Raw genomic sequence first — 16,499 nt, 5'->3', positions numbered from 1 at the left:
CCAGTTTGTTCATATGTTGAACACAAGCACAAATTTTTTGAAATTCACATTCAAACAGTCGAATGTGAAGAATGAATTCTTGGATGTTCTGCTAGTGAAGGATGCAACTAATAATATTGCGACTAGACTATTTAGAAAGGAATGCTATCAACCCACATACATACACCGCAACAGCATGCATCCGGGTCATGTGTTTTGTAACATTTTGGAAGGTCAGAACCTTAGGGTTAGTCGCCTACACAGTAATGATCACAATTTTGAAAAAGGGTTGAATCAGATAGATGCTGACTTCAGATCCAGAGGCTACCATGAGGAGGAGATACATCACACACAAAACAAGGTCAGAATGTGGAGGCACAACAGAGGCAAACCATATTTTTTACAACATAGAATGTTAACATCCGCAACTGACAGTGTTGGTAATACGCCCCCTTTTTTTAGCCTAGCTTTTTCGAGTGATGAAGGAGATAGGGAGATCATCTATAGGCATTGGTCTATTTTAGGAACCAATGCAGATATTGCCGGGGTAGTGGGTGATAGGCCAAGATTTGGATACAAAAATAAGAAATCTTTACACCAGAGACTATGTTTTTCTCAGAATATTCACAGCATGAGCAATGAGTTAACAACCTTTTCATGTACTGTCAAATGCAGTAATTGTTCATTTTGCAATTGTATAGATGAGTCTAGGACATTCACACATCCCACTTACAACAAAATATTTACACATTTTCCTGAAGCTGACTGTAACACTAAAAATCTTGTTTATCTAGCACAGTGCACAGCCTGTGCCAGTTTTTATGTTAGTAAGATGAACAGGCACCTAAGGGAGAGGATGTGTGACCATTTGTATTGTGCATGTAAAGGGATGAGCTACAGTGCAATAGCTAAACACATGAATACATCCGCTGAGGGACACAATTTCAAGTTTTTAGTATTGGAAGTTTTGAATCAAGATGTTAGGATGGAGGATATACTTAACAAAACATATCATGCCGAGATGAAATGGATTTTTAGACTAGGGGCATATTATTCCCCTGGCCTTAATGAACATGTTTCGATACAACCCGCACTGAGAGCAACACCCCTAAAAAAGAGACTGACAAAGAGGAGATAGGGTAGATGGAATGTTTTTACATCAACACGCACTAGTTGAACAATTATGCAATTTTAATATGTACATTTTCTTATTTATTGAGTTTATGAAATAGATTAAATGTTTTTATGAATTATTAGGTAATAGGTGATAAGAGCATTTAATTTAATTGCATATGCATTTTTATAGTCATTATAACATTTAGTTGTTTTTAGGAATATGAATGTAAGCAGACTTAATTGGCTTACTTAATTGGCATGTTCAATGCTATCATGTTGCTTAGCAACTTTTAATGCTTTTTCAGTTGATTGGATGAAACTGTTACAAGGTGTTTAAAAGCTGGTTAAAGTTTTTACTTTGATAATAGGTCTGAAGAAGCTACATGCGAAAGCGCTTACCTGTTCTTTATTTTTACTATTTTATTAAATCTTTGGAACCACCTCTACTGTGAACAACTGGTGTGTTTTTGACTTTTCTACTTTGCTGTGTTTTACATACCAGTTGATCTTTTCCCCTGCATCGTTTTGCTGTTTGGACTTATATTTCATATCATTTGCTCATGTTTGACTTAAAAATGCCTACCCAACCTAAATTAGTCTGTAGCATGCCCAGTTTCTTCATATCCTAGTGCAAAGGTTTATGAATAAACAGAAATTTAAAATGGATATGTTTCCATGCACTTATCATCTCATTTCAAACACTAACCCCCTTCAATTTCTGTTTAACAAAGCATGTCACTTATGGATCAGTGCATAAAAAGGAAACGTAACTGAACTACCCTCAGGAAAACCAGGAGTGTGCAAGTCAAACCTTCTTGCTATCAATAGACTTTAACTGTAGTCCCTCTCATGCACATTGAATCCATTTGATTTACCCACTTCAGTGCTGTAACTGCTTTCTTTTTCATTTATCTTCCCCCCACAACCAGCTTTTCACTGATGACAATGCCTTTTCTATAACAGGTACTAGACCATGTACACTCTGCTCTACAGTGTGAGATCAGCTAACATAATCTACCAGCTCACTTAATGCACTCCCAAAAGTGAAGGCCTCATATGACTGTTTAGAACAGCTGAATATTGTTTTGTGTAGGCTAGAGAATTAACAATCATGACTTCTTACTTATCTCATGTGTTACCAGTGTAATGTTACCACCAAAGATCTATTACTACAGCAGTTGTTGTTGTACTGTGCTCCCTATATTGTATAATACTGTGTTTTGTGTGTAATGTTACCACCAAAGATCTGTTACTACAGCAGTTGCTGTTGTACTGTGCTCCCTTTATTGTATAATACTGCATTTTGTGTGTAATGTTACCACCAAAGATCTATTACTACAGCAGTTGTTATTGTACTGTGCTCCCTATATTTTATAATACTGCGTTTTGTGTGTAATGTTACCGCCAAAGATCTATTACTACAGCAGCTGTTGTTGTACTGTGCTCCCTATATTGTATAATACTGTGTTTTGTGTGTAATGTTACCGCCAAAGATCTATTACTACAGCAGTTGTTGTTGTACTGTGATCCCTATATTGTATAATACTGTGTTTTGTGTGTAATGTTACTGCCAAAGATCTATTACTACAGCAGTTGTTGTTGTACTGAGCTCCCTATATTGTATAATACTGTGTTTTGTGTGTAATGTTACCGCCAAAGATCTATTACTACAGCAGTTGTTGTTGTACTGTGCTCCCTGTATTGTATAATACTGCATTTTGTGTGTAATGTTACCACCAAAGATCTATTACTACAGCAGCTGTTGTTGTACTGAGCTCCCTATATTGTATAATACTGTGTTTTGTGTGTAATGTTACCGCCAAAGATCTATTACTACAGCAGTTGTTGTTGTACTGTGCTCCCTATATTGTATAATACTGTGTTTTGTGTGTAATGTTACCACCAAAGATCTGTTACTACAGCAGTTGTTGTTGTACTGTGCTCCCTTTATTGTATAATACTGCATTTTGTGTGTAATGTTACCACCAAAGATCTATTACTACAGCAGTTGTTATTGTACTGTGCTCCCTATATTTTATAATACTGCGTTTTGTGTGTAATGTTACCGCCAAAGATCTATTACTACAGCAGCTGTTGTTGTACTGTGCTCCCTATATTGTATAATACTGTGTTTTGTGTGTAATGTTACCGCCAAAGATCTATTACTACAGCAGTTGTTGTTGTACTGTGATCCCTATATTGTATAATACTGTGTTTTGTGTGTAATGTTACTGCCAAAGATCTATTACTACAGCAGTTGTTGTTGTACTGAGCTCCCTATATTGTATAATACTGTGTTTTGTGTGTAATGTTACCGCCAAAGATCTATTACTACAGCAGTTGTTGTTGTACTGTGCTCCCTGTATTGTATAATACTGCATTTTGTGTGTAATGTTACCACCAAAGATCTATTACTACAGCAGCTGTTGTTGTACTGAGCTCCCTATATTGTATAATACTGTGTTTTGTGTGTAATGTTACCGCCAAAGATCTATTACTACAGCAGTTGTTGTTGTACTGTGCTCCCTGTATTGTATAATACTGTGTTTTGTGTGTAATGTTACCACAAAGATCTATTACTACAGCAGTTGTTATTGTACTGTGCTCCCTATATTTTATAATACTGCATTTTGTAGGTAATGTTACCGCCAAAGATCTATTACTACAGCAGTTGTTGTTGTACTGTGCTCCCTATATTGTATAATACTGTGTTTTGTGTGTAATGTTACCACCAAAGATCTATTACTACAGCAGTTGTTGTTGTACTGTGCTCCCATTATTGTATAATACTGCATTTTGTGTGTAATATTACCACCAAAGATCTATTACTACAGCAGTTGTTATTGTACTGTGCTCCCTATATTTTATAATACTGCGTTTTGTAGGTAATGTTACCGCCAAAGATCTATTACTACAGCAGTTGTTGTTGTACTGTGCTCCCTTTATTGTATAATACTGCATTTTGTGTGTAATGTTACCACCAAAGATCTATTACTACAGCAGTTGTTGTTGTACTGTGCTCCCTTTATTGTATAATACTGCATTTTGTGTGTAATGTTACCACCAAAGATCTATTACTACAGCAGTTGTTATTGTACTGAGCTCCCTATATTGTATAATACTGTGTTTTGTGTGAAATGTTACCGCCAAAGATCTATTACTACAGCAGTTGTTGTTGTACTGTGCTCCCTGTATTGTATAATACTGCATTTTGTGTGTAATGTTACCACCAAAGATCTATTACTACAGCAGCTGTTGTTGTACTGAGCTCCCTATATTGTATAATACTGTGTTTTGTGTGTAATGTTACCGCCAAAGATCTATTACTACAGCAGTTGTTGTTGTACTGTGCTCCCTGTATTGTATAATACTGTGTTTTGTGTGTAATGTTACCACAAAGATCTATTACTACAGCAGTTGTTATTGTACTGTGCTCCCTATATTTTATAATACTGCATTTTGTAGGTAATGTTACCGCCAAAGATCTATTACTACAGCAGTTATTGTTGTACTGTGCTCCCTATATTGTATAATACTGTGTTTTGTGTGTAATGTTACCACCAAAGATCTATTACTACAGCAGTTGTTGTTGTACTGTGCTCCCATTATTGTATAATACTGCATTTTGTGTGTAATATTACCACCAAAGATCTATTACTACAGCAGTTGTTATTGTACTGTGCTCCCTATATTTTATAATACTGCGTTTTGTAGGTAATGTTACCGCCAAAGATCTATTACTACAGCAGTTGTTGTTGTACTGTGCTCCCTTTATTGTATAATACTGCATTTTGTGTGTAATGTTACCACCAAAGATCTATTACTACAGCAGTTGTTGTTGTACTGTGCTCCCTTTATTGTATAATACTGCATTTTGTGTGTAATGTTACCACCAAAGATCTATTACTACAGCAGTTGTTATTGTACTGTGCTCCCTATATTTTATAATACTGCGTTTTGTAGGTAATGTTACCGCCAACGATCTATTACTACAGCAGTTGTTGTTGTACTGTGCTCCCTATATTGTATAATACTGCATTTTGTGTGTAATGTTACCACCAAAGATCTATTACTACAGCAGTTGTTATTGTACTGTGCTCCCTATATTTTATAATACTGCGTTTTGTAGGTAATGTTACCGCCAAAGATCTATTACTACAGCAGTTGTTGTTGTACTGTGCTCCCTATATTGTATAATACTGCATTTTGTGTGTAATGTTACCACCAACGATCTATTACTACAGCAGTTGTTATTGTACTGTGCTCCCTATATTTTATAATACTGCGTTTTGTAGGTAATGTTACCGCCAGAGATCTATTACTACAGCAGTTGTTGTTGTACTGTACTCCTTATATTGTATAATACTGTGTTTTGTGTGTAATGTTACCACCAAAGATCTATTACTACAGCAGTTGTTATTGTACTGTGCTCCCTATATTTTATAATACTGCGTTTTGTAGGTAATGTTACCGCCAAAGATCTATTACTACAGCAGCTGTTGTTGTACTGTGCTCCCTATATTGTATAATACTGCATTTTGTGTGTAATGTTACCACCAAAGATCTATTACTACAGCAGTTGTTATTGTACTGTGCTCCCTATATTTTATAATACTGCATTTTGTAGATAATGTTACCGCCAAAGATCTATTACTACAGCAGTTGTTGTTGTACTGTACTCCTTATATTGTATAATACTGCATTTTCTGCTTTTCCTTTACTCTTGCTTTTGTCCTTACCCATTTACCTAAAAGGTTAAATAAGAAAATAAATCAATAAATGCACATTTGTCAAGTAAACTTTTCTTAAGTATGAGTGATAAACAATGCATTGTTCTTTGAAAGGCAATTCATAATGTTTGCCTTCATTATTTTCTGTGACCTCCTATGTGCAGTTATATGGCTGAATAATCTAGTCATAAAATGCTGTTGTTGTTAAGAGCACTGCGTACTTCTGTAAAGCATTTAAGAGTTAATTTCTGCCATTCTTGATTTTATCTTTGTCTCAGATTTGCCTGAAATGTTTTTTATATAGCCATTCATTTTCTCAAGCAATTCCTAATGCTTACACATGGAGTATCATAATACTCACAAGAGGATTATCATAAAACTCACAAGATGAGTACTTCCTAAAGTATTAGTATGTGACTATACATATAAAGATGCAAGTCAAAGCTGACATACAAACCAATGAGTTCATCCTTGTGTTGCAGCAAGCAGTAGCTGTATCTAATATATATATTCCTCATTCCCTCATTTAGTAATAAATAATAAATTATGTTTCCTCAACTCATGTTTTGTATTCTGCCTTATACTCAAAGATTAGCCACTTATTTCTTTATTCTTCCATTTGCCTGCCAGTCATTTGGTCTGTCTGTGCATATTAACTAAAAAGGATAAATAAATATTTCCATCTCATGTTCTATCCCTATGCACTAACTTCCAAAAACCCATTGGTTTATTGGTGATACTAAATTTTCCAAATACATTGGATTTTCTCTTGCCCCTTGTGGCCTACAAAATGTCTATAAAGAATCTGCAAACTTATCTGTTTTTAAAATCTTAAAAACTATAGCTGGGATATCACGGATGACTTCACATTTGACACTGTATCTCCAAGGCTTAATCAATTAATAAGAACTTCTACTCTGATCCTGGACATGCTGTTTACAACAGAAATTGTAGGAAGCAGTCAGTTTAACAGGGAGAGTTAAGGCTATGAGTGGCTGAATTTTTTTATCATGTAGTCCTGGATCTGATTCCCTCACTCTCCACTTGCAAATGGTGTCGTCCTGAGAAACTGACTTAACCAGGCACATAATTCCAAGGTTACACCTAAAAACAAACATCTTATCCTAGTAGGTTACTAACCAAAAATGTATACAAAAAAGTTGAGCAATACAAATGGCATTTAGTAACTGCAATAAAACCAGGTTCTACCCCTTATGTCTTGGATAAGCAATGACTGTCTCTCTCTCTCTCTCTCTCTCTTTCGCTATATATATATATATATATATATATAATATATATATATATATATATATGTATATATATATATATATATGAATGTATATTTGTAATGGTCTAAGAGATGTTCATGTAGACAGGACAACATGTATATGTTTTTCCTTGGTTTGTTTATCTATTGATTTACTATGTGTGCCTTAGTTCCAGAGATGAACATATCAAAAGAAATGTTACTCTGTACCTCTCATTTATTGGTAATTAAAATGTCTAATATCAGTGATGTTTGGCTATATTCCAAATGCTGAATTTATTTTTGTAGTAATATTCTACTGCACATCACTCTTGATTCACATCATATGTAAGATAGTAGCTCCTCATTTATGAAGCATTTCAGTATTTTTATATATGCTGCATATTCAGTCTTATATTCACAGCCTATATAAATGGTGTGCAGAGGGTAAAAAAGCAGCATAAAGCAGCTGATACTTAACATATATAATGACAGAATATACATTCAATCTGTATATCATTACAGCATTATTTTTCCATTAGGAAGTTGAAATACATATGCTATAGGCTACACCACAGTCAAATATTAACATGTTATCCAATATCCATGAGGCAAGCCAAATCACAGACTGAGTAATTACATTATAATGTAGAGCTGGCAGCTGGTCATTGGAAAACTGAAACTGAGGGCTCAGACTAACAAAGGTACATTACCTCTTCATATTGAGCTAATATATATATATATATATATATATATATATATATATATATATATATATATGGATCACCTTTATATCCCCAAAATCGCGTTTCGCCGACACACTAATCACCGACACCAAAAGACCGACAACAAAAAATACCGACAACGCAAAACACCGAAAACCATTACACCAACACACTACATGTAAACAACACAGTACACTACATAACATATCCACTATCCCTAACCCAAACCCTAACCCTAAGGTCCGACACTACCGCACACTTACCCTACCTGCACCCTAACCCTAACTCACTTACCCACCCCTAACCCCAAGATCCGACACTACCGCACACTCACCCTACCTGCACCCTAACCCTAACTCACTTACCCACCCCTAACCCCAAGGTCCGACACTACCGCACACTCACCCTACCTGCACCCTAACCCTAACTCACTTAACCCACCCCTAAACCCACAGTCCCTCACTATCGCACACACCCTACCTGCACCCTAACCCTAACTCACTTAACCCACCCCTAAACCCACAGTCCCTCACTATCGCACACTTACCTGTCTGCTCCCTAACACTAAATCCCTCACTCGATCGCACACTTACTGAGTCCGTCGGGTTCTCACCTTGTCGGTCATCTGCATTGTCAGTGTTTTCGTCCCGTCGGATTCCGTGTCGGCGAAACGCGTTGTCGGGCATCTGAAGGTGACCCATATATATATATATATATATATATATATATATATATATATATATATATATATATATATATATATATATATTATGCTGCTAAAGTTAACCCTGTCAATCAGCCTGTTTTCTGTCAATATATATAAACAAATTATTTTGTTTGGTCCTCATGGTAGTTTAGACAAGAAAAAGGCTCATATGTTTGTATACCCTGGAGTTGATTGAAGGTCACATGACTGGCAGTCCATCACTCGAGATCCATATGAAGGAAGGATCAGTCAGTCTTCTTGAAGGCAGCTTTACAATCTGAGTAATACAAAAATAAGAAACGATGTGTTTCACATGACTCTCAAGTCTGGACACAAAGGAAATTTGTAAGCAGCAAGGTAAACTAAGTGTTGGACTAGATAACTTGAATTCTTTAAAATGACATGAAAGGATTTTAGCATCTGTGACATCATATAAATTCCAGAAATTATATCCACTAGTGGGCCTGAACCATCTGATGAAATGAGATATAGAGAACTCCTTTATTAATCTAAGACTTTTTTTGTTTTGATTTGAACTGAATGTGTCCGACACATCTAGTTTTCTAAATGTTAATACATCTGTATTTCAGTCTTCTTATTAAAGCATATGTGTTGCTTTTACCACTATAAATAAGGAACCTAAAGCTACCATTGCACCATTTATTATATTACTTAGACAAAATATCATTTTACTTTATCTTTTTACTCCGGTCCCTAGAGATAATCTAGCCCTACCCTGTTAGGCTAAGCACATTTGTTTCCTTAAGGCATGAGCCCAGAACAGTATGGGGGTAAAAGCCACCTGGGTAAGCCATCATCCAGGCAACCATGAGGGATGCTGTTGCCCTCACTAGCATTCTGGCCACTGAGTGCATTCCTATCACCTAACCTTATATTAGGGTGGGAAGGAAATTTGCCCACACTCCAGTGGGGACCCATTATGCCTTCTGCACATGAATTTATTTATTTGACATTTGTTTACCGGTGTAGTTCGACTGGGTCTATAGAACCCATTTTCAGTGGAGGCCTGGGGAGGAAAGCTCCACATACAGTACAATACAAATACATTACATGAATGCATGCTTCATACACATGATACTGAGGGCAACCACCAAGCCATGACATTATAGGCCAAAGCTCATCCCCAGAACATGCACTGTGTTACTCACTCCTCCTCTAAGAGATGCAGATTGCATGCATCCAAGTCTTCCAGAATAGGTTCACCCTTCTTTCTCTGACTACTCCATTAGGCACTTGAACTGCTAACTAAACTCTAGCCTTCTAGGCCACAGATAGAGCTTTATTTCACTACCACATCAGCAGAAGTGTACAGAACATATTCCTAAACATGCAGTGTACTCAGTATAATCTTACAATAAAGAATGATTCAATGAGTGGTTTGTGGAGTTGTAGTAAAAATGTCACTGATAGTAGTTGGCTGTACAGTATAGAGGTTTTGACCTCACTATGCCCTACATGACCCTAGTTTGACTTGCCACACAGGTGCTGATGAGATAACCAAGGAAGGATGGTAGTGAAAGGTTTATGACAGTTCACCTCTCCTAATAAGAAAAGATTGCTGTAGTTCCCACAGAAGGACATTCGCCTGAGAGTCATTTGTTCCATGAGTATGAAATGGGGCTGGAGGGAAGATAAGCACAGCTAAGTAGACAAGTAAATCTAAGAGATCATCAGTAATAGTGTTACATCCTTCCATAACTGTCCCATGCTTGCTAGCCAGGGGAGTGATGGGAGCTACGACCATACAAAAATTTGTCTAATCCTCATTCGATGATATGATAACCAAGCTCCTCCTTTCTTGTCCCCTCCTCCTAGTGTCCATGGTTGCTGAAAGATGGGAGGGACTAGCAGACCACTAGTGATTAGGGGATGGTTTGTCACAGATTATGCAATGCAGTTGAACAGGGCAAGAAGGAACATGAGTCACACCAGCAAGTCCTACAGTTGACTTAAACTGATGTTATAATGTAACAGTATTCTATGACTGATTGGAAAACCATAAACAATAAGCTATAATCAATATTTATTTTTTACCAGCTTGCCCACTGCAGCATGCATCTGTGAAACTGGAGAAACATATTGAACTTCACGGAGAAGAATCCAAGTGCTTCCCTCTTAATTCAGTGCTGCGCTGTTTGCCTGGATGTACTCCCATGAGAACTATTCCAGTTCCTGTGGGATTCCACTGTCTAGCATCTGGTATGATTTTTTTTTTATAATTTTAGTGTATTTTCAGTCTATACAATAAAAGTATTTGCTTGGCCCACTAAAAATGCATGATCCAGGCACTACTTGCCAATGACAGAGCCAGACTGATGACACATCTGTGTGAAACACATATTGCCAAAGGACCTGAGAGACGGTACATTTCATTTTGGCATGGGACAGTAATGTATTCAGCAAATCTATATGTAGAAACACAAAATGCTTTTGTAATAGGAGCATGTGGGAGCAGGGAAAATTTAATTGCATTATGTTAGGTCTGATGATAGTCACACTTCATCTGTAGCACACAGATAAGTGCAAGGGGATCTAGGTTTACCACACAAGATTTCTTCTTCATACTGTTTGTCCAGTTCCTTCCATTCTGAATCATTGCAGAGACTCCTAAAAGAGGTGCTTTGTACTTGGATAGTATATGCACTGTAGACATTCATGCCATGCTTTGAAAGTGTTATTAGTGCATGGCAAGTTTTTTTCTGGTCAAGTCATACACTTACTCAAAAGTTAAATAGGAACATAACAAGAAGAAACCCAAAAGTTAAACAGTAACATAACAAGAATTAAACAGGAACATAACAAGAAGAAACCCAAAAGTTAAACAGTAACCTAACAAGAAGAAACCCAAAAGTTGCCTGAATGGAAGACCTTAAGTTCATCCCTGGTTTGGCACCATTGCTCCTTATGGAGAGGGAGAACATGTAAATACCTGCTCTAAGGATATGGTTATTTAGACTTACTATGCAAAAGGTTCTTGCACATTACTAAAGGATTATCAAAAAAGGTAGGAAATTCCCTGATGTCCTAGCCAAATTTCCCCTAGTACTATAAATAGCACCTTGGGTCTCCCATGAAAAGATGTCACTAATCCAGTGGGATTAACCTCATCAAAAAGGATTAATAAATTAATAAAGTATCTCACCTGGGGTTATACAAGACAAAACCAAATATAGGGAATTTGGTACTTAAATATTAAGGCTAGAAACAGTGAGGAATTCATGACTACACAGCTCAGATCCTCCCTCAACAATAGCCTAGTAAAAACCTATGAAATTATATACTTAGGATAGTCCCTGCTGCTTAGCAGATATTTTAGTATGAATACCACCTCAGGTTCCACCTGAAAAGAGGTCATTGACCTAATGGTGCTAACCCGATCAACAAAGTGCAGATAAATAAAATAAATACATAAAAGTGTTTGCTTTATTTAGTGGGATTTCTTTGTGCAGAACTTGCAAATTGTGCATGTACCATCAAATGCAGCTAGTCTGAACTGAGGGGCATGTTATCATCTTTGGGTTTTGCCATGCTCTACTCCTTGCAAATAATTCAGCACCAGTTATTTTACACTGTAGAACAATGGAAGAGTATACGTATTGTAGCACTTTGTATGGCAGCAATCCTATACTGTACTCCCTCAGACCACATATGTATTTATTAAATCTATGCCACACTGTTACTAGTATGCAAGCTGCTATGTTAGCATGAGTTCAACTTCATCACCATTCATCTGCAAACAAAGAGCTGTAATATTAATTTTCAGGGAACTGCATGGCAGAGCCTGCACTGGGGGTGCATGCTGCTCATCTCCCTTTATATAGACATTAAATAAATAAGTAAACAGATAGGTTCACTTACAGCATTTTACATTTTCCTAGCTGCTCTGTTTTGTGTCTATGGTATCTCTGTCAACACTTTCACAGCAGATTCTGTATGCTCAGTTTTGCTCATTTGTGTTATCAGTCAGCTCTGTCTTTAAAGCCTGCGTGATCATAGCTCCTATTTCTTTTTATATTGCTTGACATTGCCTGCTAAAACATACAATGACAACATTTTTATCAAGAATCAGGGACAAACAGCAACAAAGATAAAGGCTCAACATCAGTATGTTCATTTTAGATATTGATCTTATTTTCCCAGATCTTATTTTATTAAGAACAAGAATTGCATGATAGCAACAACTGCCATGATCCAGAGACTACTATCCTGAATATTTTGTAACAAAAATTATATTTTTAAGGGGACAGATGAACATTGCCAGGCAACATCATGGATATTCTTAAAAACTAGAGATGGCTGTGAAGTGTGAATTATGTAGTACAAAGTACAGTCAGACAAACTGCTCTAAATGTAGCCGGCATTGCCATTGTATAGTGCAAATATGTTTTCTAATTTATCAGAGTTCCTGGTGCTGATGGGTTTCAGTTTTATTTACAGATACCACCTTGACTGGACTAGAGGAACATCCAAATTTGGAACAGAAAACTGAAGACATGGAGGATTCCTTAGAGGCCCACACAGCTTGTTCATGCAGTGCTGTAAAGTGTACAGCCTAGGCCAATGAGACTAATAGAATTTACTTCCTTTTGTTTCTAGTACATTAGTAACTGCATAGCACCGTATGGCACTTAATTCATACCGTAGAAGTGATAAATACAGCAACAGGCACAAACTTGATTTGACATGAAGATCATTAAGAATAAGCAGTGAAATGAGACTGGAGGTACTATGTTTGAATCTTACAAGATATGAATTTATAGTACTGCAATGTGTAGATTGCCATTCACTGCTGCCTTCCTAATCATGGCCTGCATTGTAAACAGAAGAGTATAGCAATTGTATCTTATTGCACCTTGTTAGTAGGTACAACATGCACTGAAATGCAATGTTTTTCTTTGTTTCTGCAGTGCCTAATCCTCCTTCTTGTATTTATCTTTTGTTCCCTTTTATTGTTTTTCTCATTTAGCTAATATTCTATGCCTTTACTTCAGTGGCCTACCATGCAGTCAACCCTACACGTTTTAGCAGCCAGTTTTGACATATACTACTCTGTCTTACCTTTTTCTTGCTCCTGTATATCCTATATATATTTAACACCAGACATTTCTAAAGTGCAGCCAAATGCATATATTCCACTGCAATAATGCTTTTCAACCAAATCACATCTACATTTTGTGAAGGCAAAATGTCATAATAAACATTATGCACTTCATTTTATTCTTAATGCAGTATCAGTAACTTGTGCATCATATACAGATTATGACCTTGTAAGCATTCATGCACTGTATGTTACTCTGTGTTTCTTTCATTTCTTTCTTTTATTTATTTATTTTTTTTGCAAAGGTAAACTAATATTATGCATGTTGTGACTGACCATTGACTCAGATCAAGGCTGAACAGGTTCAAGGAACAATCTACTTAATCAGAATATCAAACTTAATATACATTGCAACTAGCAGATAATTACTCTGTAACAAAAAGAATGTGAGAAGACTGTACTTTTCCTTCATTCACAGTAAGCAGATTTTACATTTACCTTTGGTAGTTATTGGTGTTTCACCTTTGCCTCTTGTAGCATATTGGTTATTCATTTACTGGTATACCACATGACTATATAAAAAGCTGTGTACATTGCAACAGCATTGGCTGGACTGTTTCTCATTGCAACCACCTCTGCTCTTTAGTTATTTCCATGTATGCCATCCTACAATACTCCCCCACCCCCCACAGACACACACACACACATACCACCTTGAGTCCTAGTTGTGCAGCATGTGGTACCACTGACATCTCTATGTACTTGATAAACAGTATTTACTTCTTTAGTTTATTAAACTTAATATTCCTTTAAGGAATGGGCTATTGTACCTCTGCATGCTGTCAGGGCATATACCTAATGATTTAGAGTGATAGTAACTGTATGTTATGGTTTGGCATTGAAACATTCTGACCAGTCTGCAGTTCGATATGTCCAGCTTGTCATGTCCCTTTTTGGATTAAAGTTGCAGGTAATGGGAGTCACATTATGCAAAGAATCACAGTGAAACAGCTAGGTAACGTACACTCTTGTATCGGTGCATTTTACATGTAAAGTTATATTTCAACATTTGATAAGCATACTATCCCATAAACAATCCAAAACACCTATATCTCTCAGAGAAAAACAACTTCCTTTTTTTTCCCTTTTGACCCAGAAACCAACAAAATGCTACCTTCTGCAGCAAACTTGGAATGTCTAAATTAAACACAACAGTAAGGAGCTAATCTTTCAAGAGAACTGCATTCGTACTTTGAAGTTTCAGTTATTTGCTGTAATGTTTCAAACTGTGAAAACTTTTCCTGTTTCTACACAAATGTTATTATAAAATTTGACATTTTACATGTTAATCTAACTCTAAATGAAAGTGTTCCATACATATTTTCAATAAATTATTACAAACAAACCCAATGCAGTGATGTGCTTTGTTCTTCATTTCACTGTTCATTTATTTTAATTTTTTTTTTTTGTTAAATGTATGGTCTAAGTGATCTGTTTTCAGCTTCATTCTAGCCAAAATGCAACACCAGCTAGATAGTGAATTATAAAATATAGTACAGTAAATCTTATCCAGATATAGTAAGGAGACTGTGGTGGTGGTGCTGCGGTAGCATTGTCGCCTCACAGTAAGACGTTGTCCTGTTTGATTCTCAGCTAGAGCATCTTCTGTGTGGAGACATGCATGAATGGGCGTACATTCATTGAAGGTTGTGCGTCAGGGCTGGCAACTTGGCACATAAAAATCTACTGCCAATCATTAGCGGACGGGAGTTCTGCTATGGCGAACCCTAACTGGGAAAAGCTGAAAGACACAACATATTACGAGGGTAAGGGATGTACAAATGTTAGTTACACAAAGTAACCCTGCAGATATTAGCAGATGGCAGCTGGTACCATAAAAAGAAAAGTGCAACCCTTATTCATGATATGATATTAGAAATTATAAGAAAATTGCAACAATTATTCATGGTATAACATTAGAAATTATAAGAAAAGTACACTTTTTCATATCACTTTAGAAATGATAAGAAAAGTGCAACACTTTTTCATCATATATAACATCAGAAATTTTAAGAAAAGTGCAACACTTTTTGCATGATATAATATTAGAAATAGAGCTCACCAAAGCATTCACATATTCAGTATGATGCAGTCACTGTGGGGAGCATTTTGATAGTAATTTATAAGGCAGTTCAGAAATGTGCAAATTATTTAAATGGTAGCCTTAGTCCTGTTATGCTGTACAACTGAAAAGATAATTTAATGTAAGTTTTGAGTTTAGTAGTAAAAGCATCAGTGCCTTTCACAACAATGTAAAAATTAACACATTGAGGTTCTGCTTTGTTGTTTTCCATGGCATCAGGAATTTGTGCTGCACCATTCTACTAAAAGCATGTAGTTAAAATGTAAGCTTAAGGAAAGATCTCTTCTGTATTGATTTGTACCCACATGTAAACAAAATATTGTTTTACCACAGGCAGTACTCAAAGCAACATTACTATATCTGGATAGTATTGTACCTGTTTCTGGAGCAGATGACCATACATATATACATACCTACATACATAAATACATGCATTCATATTTACATACACATATGAATACATGGGAGCGCTACAAAATCCTGAAGACCAAAATGTCAAAAGTTCAAAATACTGAAAACTCAAAATACTGAAAATTCAGAAGACTGAAAACACACGGGATACCAAAACTTACTAGATTCCAGTACAAGTACATACAGACACAAATAAAAGACAAACCATATTACACTTCTCCAAGTATAAGCAGGGAAGCAAGCCCCCCCTGCAGCCCCCCCCCCACCCCCAGCTACTTAAATATATCAACTCCGGTATTGCACTTAGTATAGTGAAGTGCAGTCTCGGAGTTGATATATTTATGTAACAGGGGGTGTGAGTGTTGCAGGGGGCCTTGCCCCCCT

General features: G+C 36.4%; 1 protein-coding gene across 1 annotated transcript in view; it reads left to right on the top strand.

Annotated features, from left to right (window-relative positions):
• Positions 1-14,971, top strand: part of LOC122813594 (vitellogenin-like) — a 264,282-nt gene extending 249,311 nt beyond the window's left edge. The window contains exons 34-35 of the mRNA XM_044086005.1: positions 10,561-10,722; positions 12,961-14,971. Of these exons, the coding sequence (XP_043941940.1) occupies positions 10,561-10,722; positions 12,961-13,079 (281 nt within the window). The 3' untranslated portion in view covers positions 13,080-14,971. The remainder of the gene's footprint in view (positions 1-10,560; positions 10,723-12,960) is intronic.
• The last annotated feature ends 1,528 nt before the right edge of the window (positions 14,972-16,499 follow it).

The sequence above is a fragment of the Protopterus annectens genome, chromosome 10.part0 (assembly GCF_019279795.1).
Source record: "Protopterus annectens isolate FY-2018-M chromosome 10.part0, PAN1.0, whole genome shotgun sequence".
Taxonomy (NCBI): Eukaryota; Metazoa; Chordata; order Ceratodontiformes; family Protopteridae; genus Protopterus; species Protopterus annectens.
The sequence above is the reverse complement of the archived record's forward strand: the minus strand, read 5'-3'. Positions and strand labels throughout refer to the sequence as shown.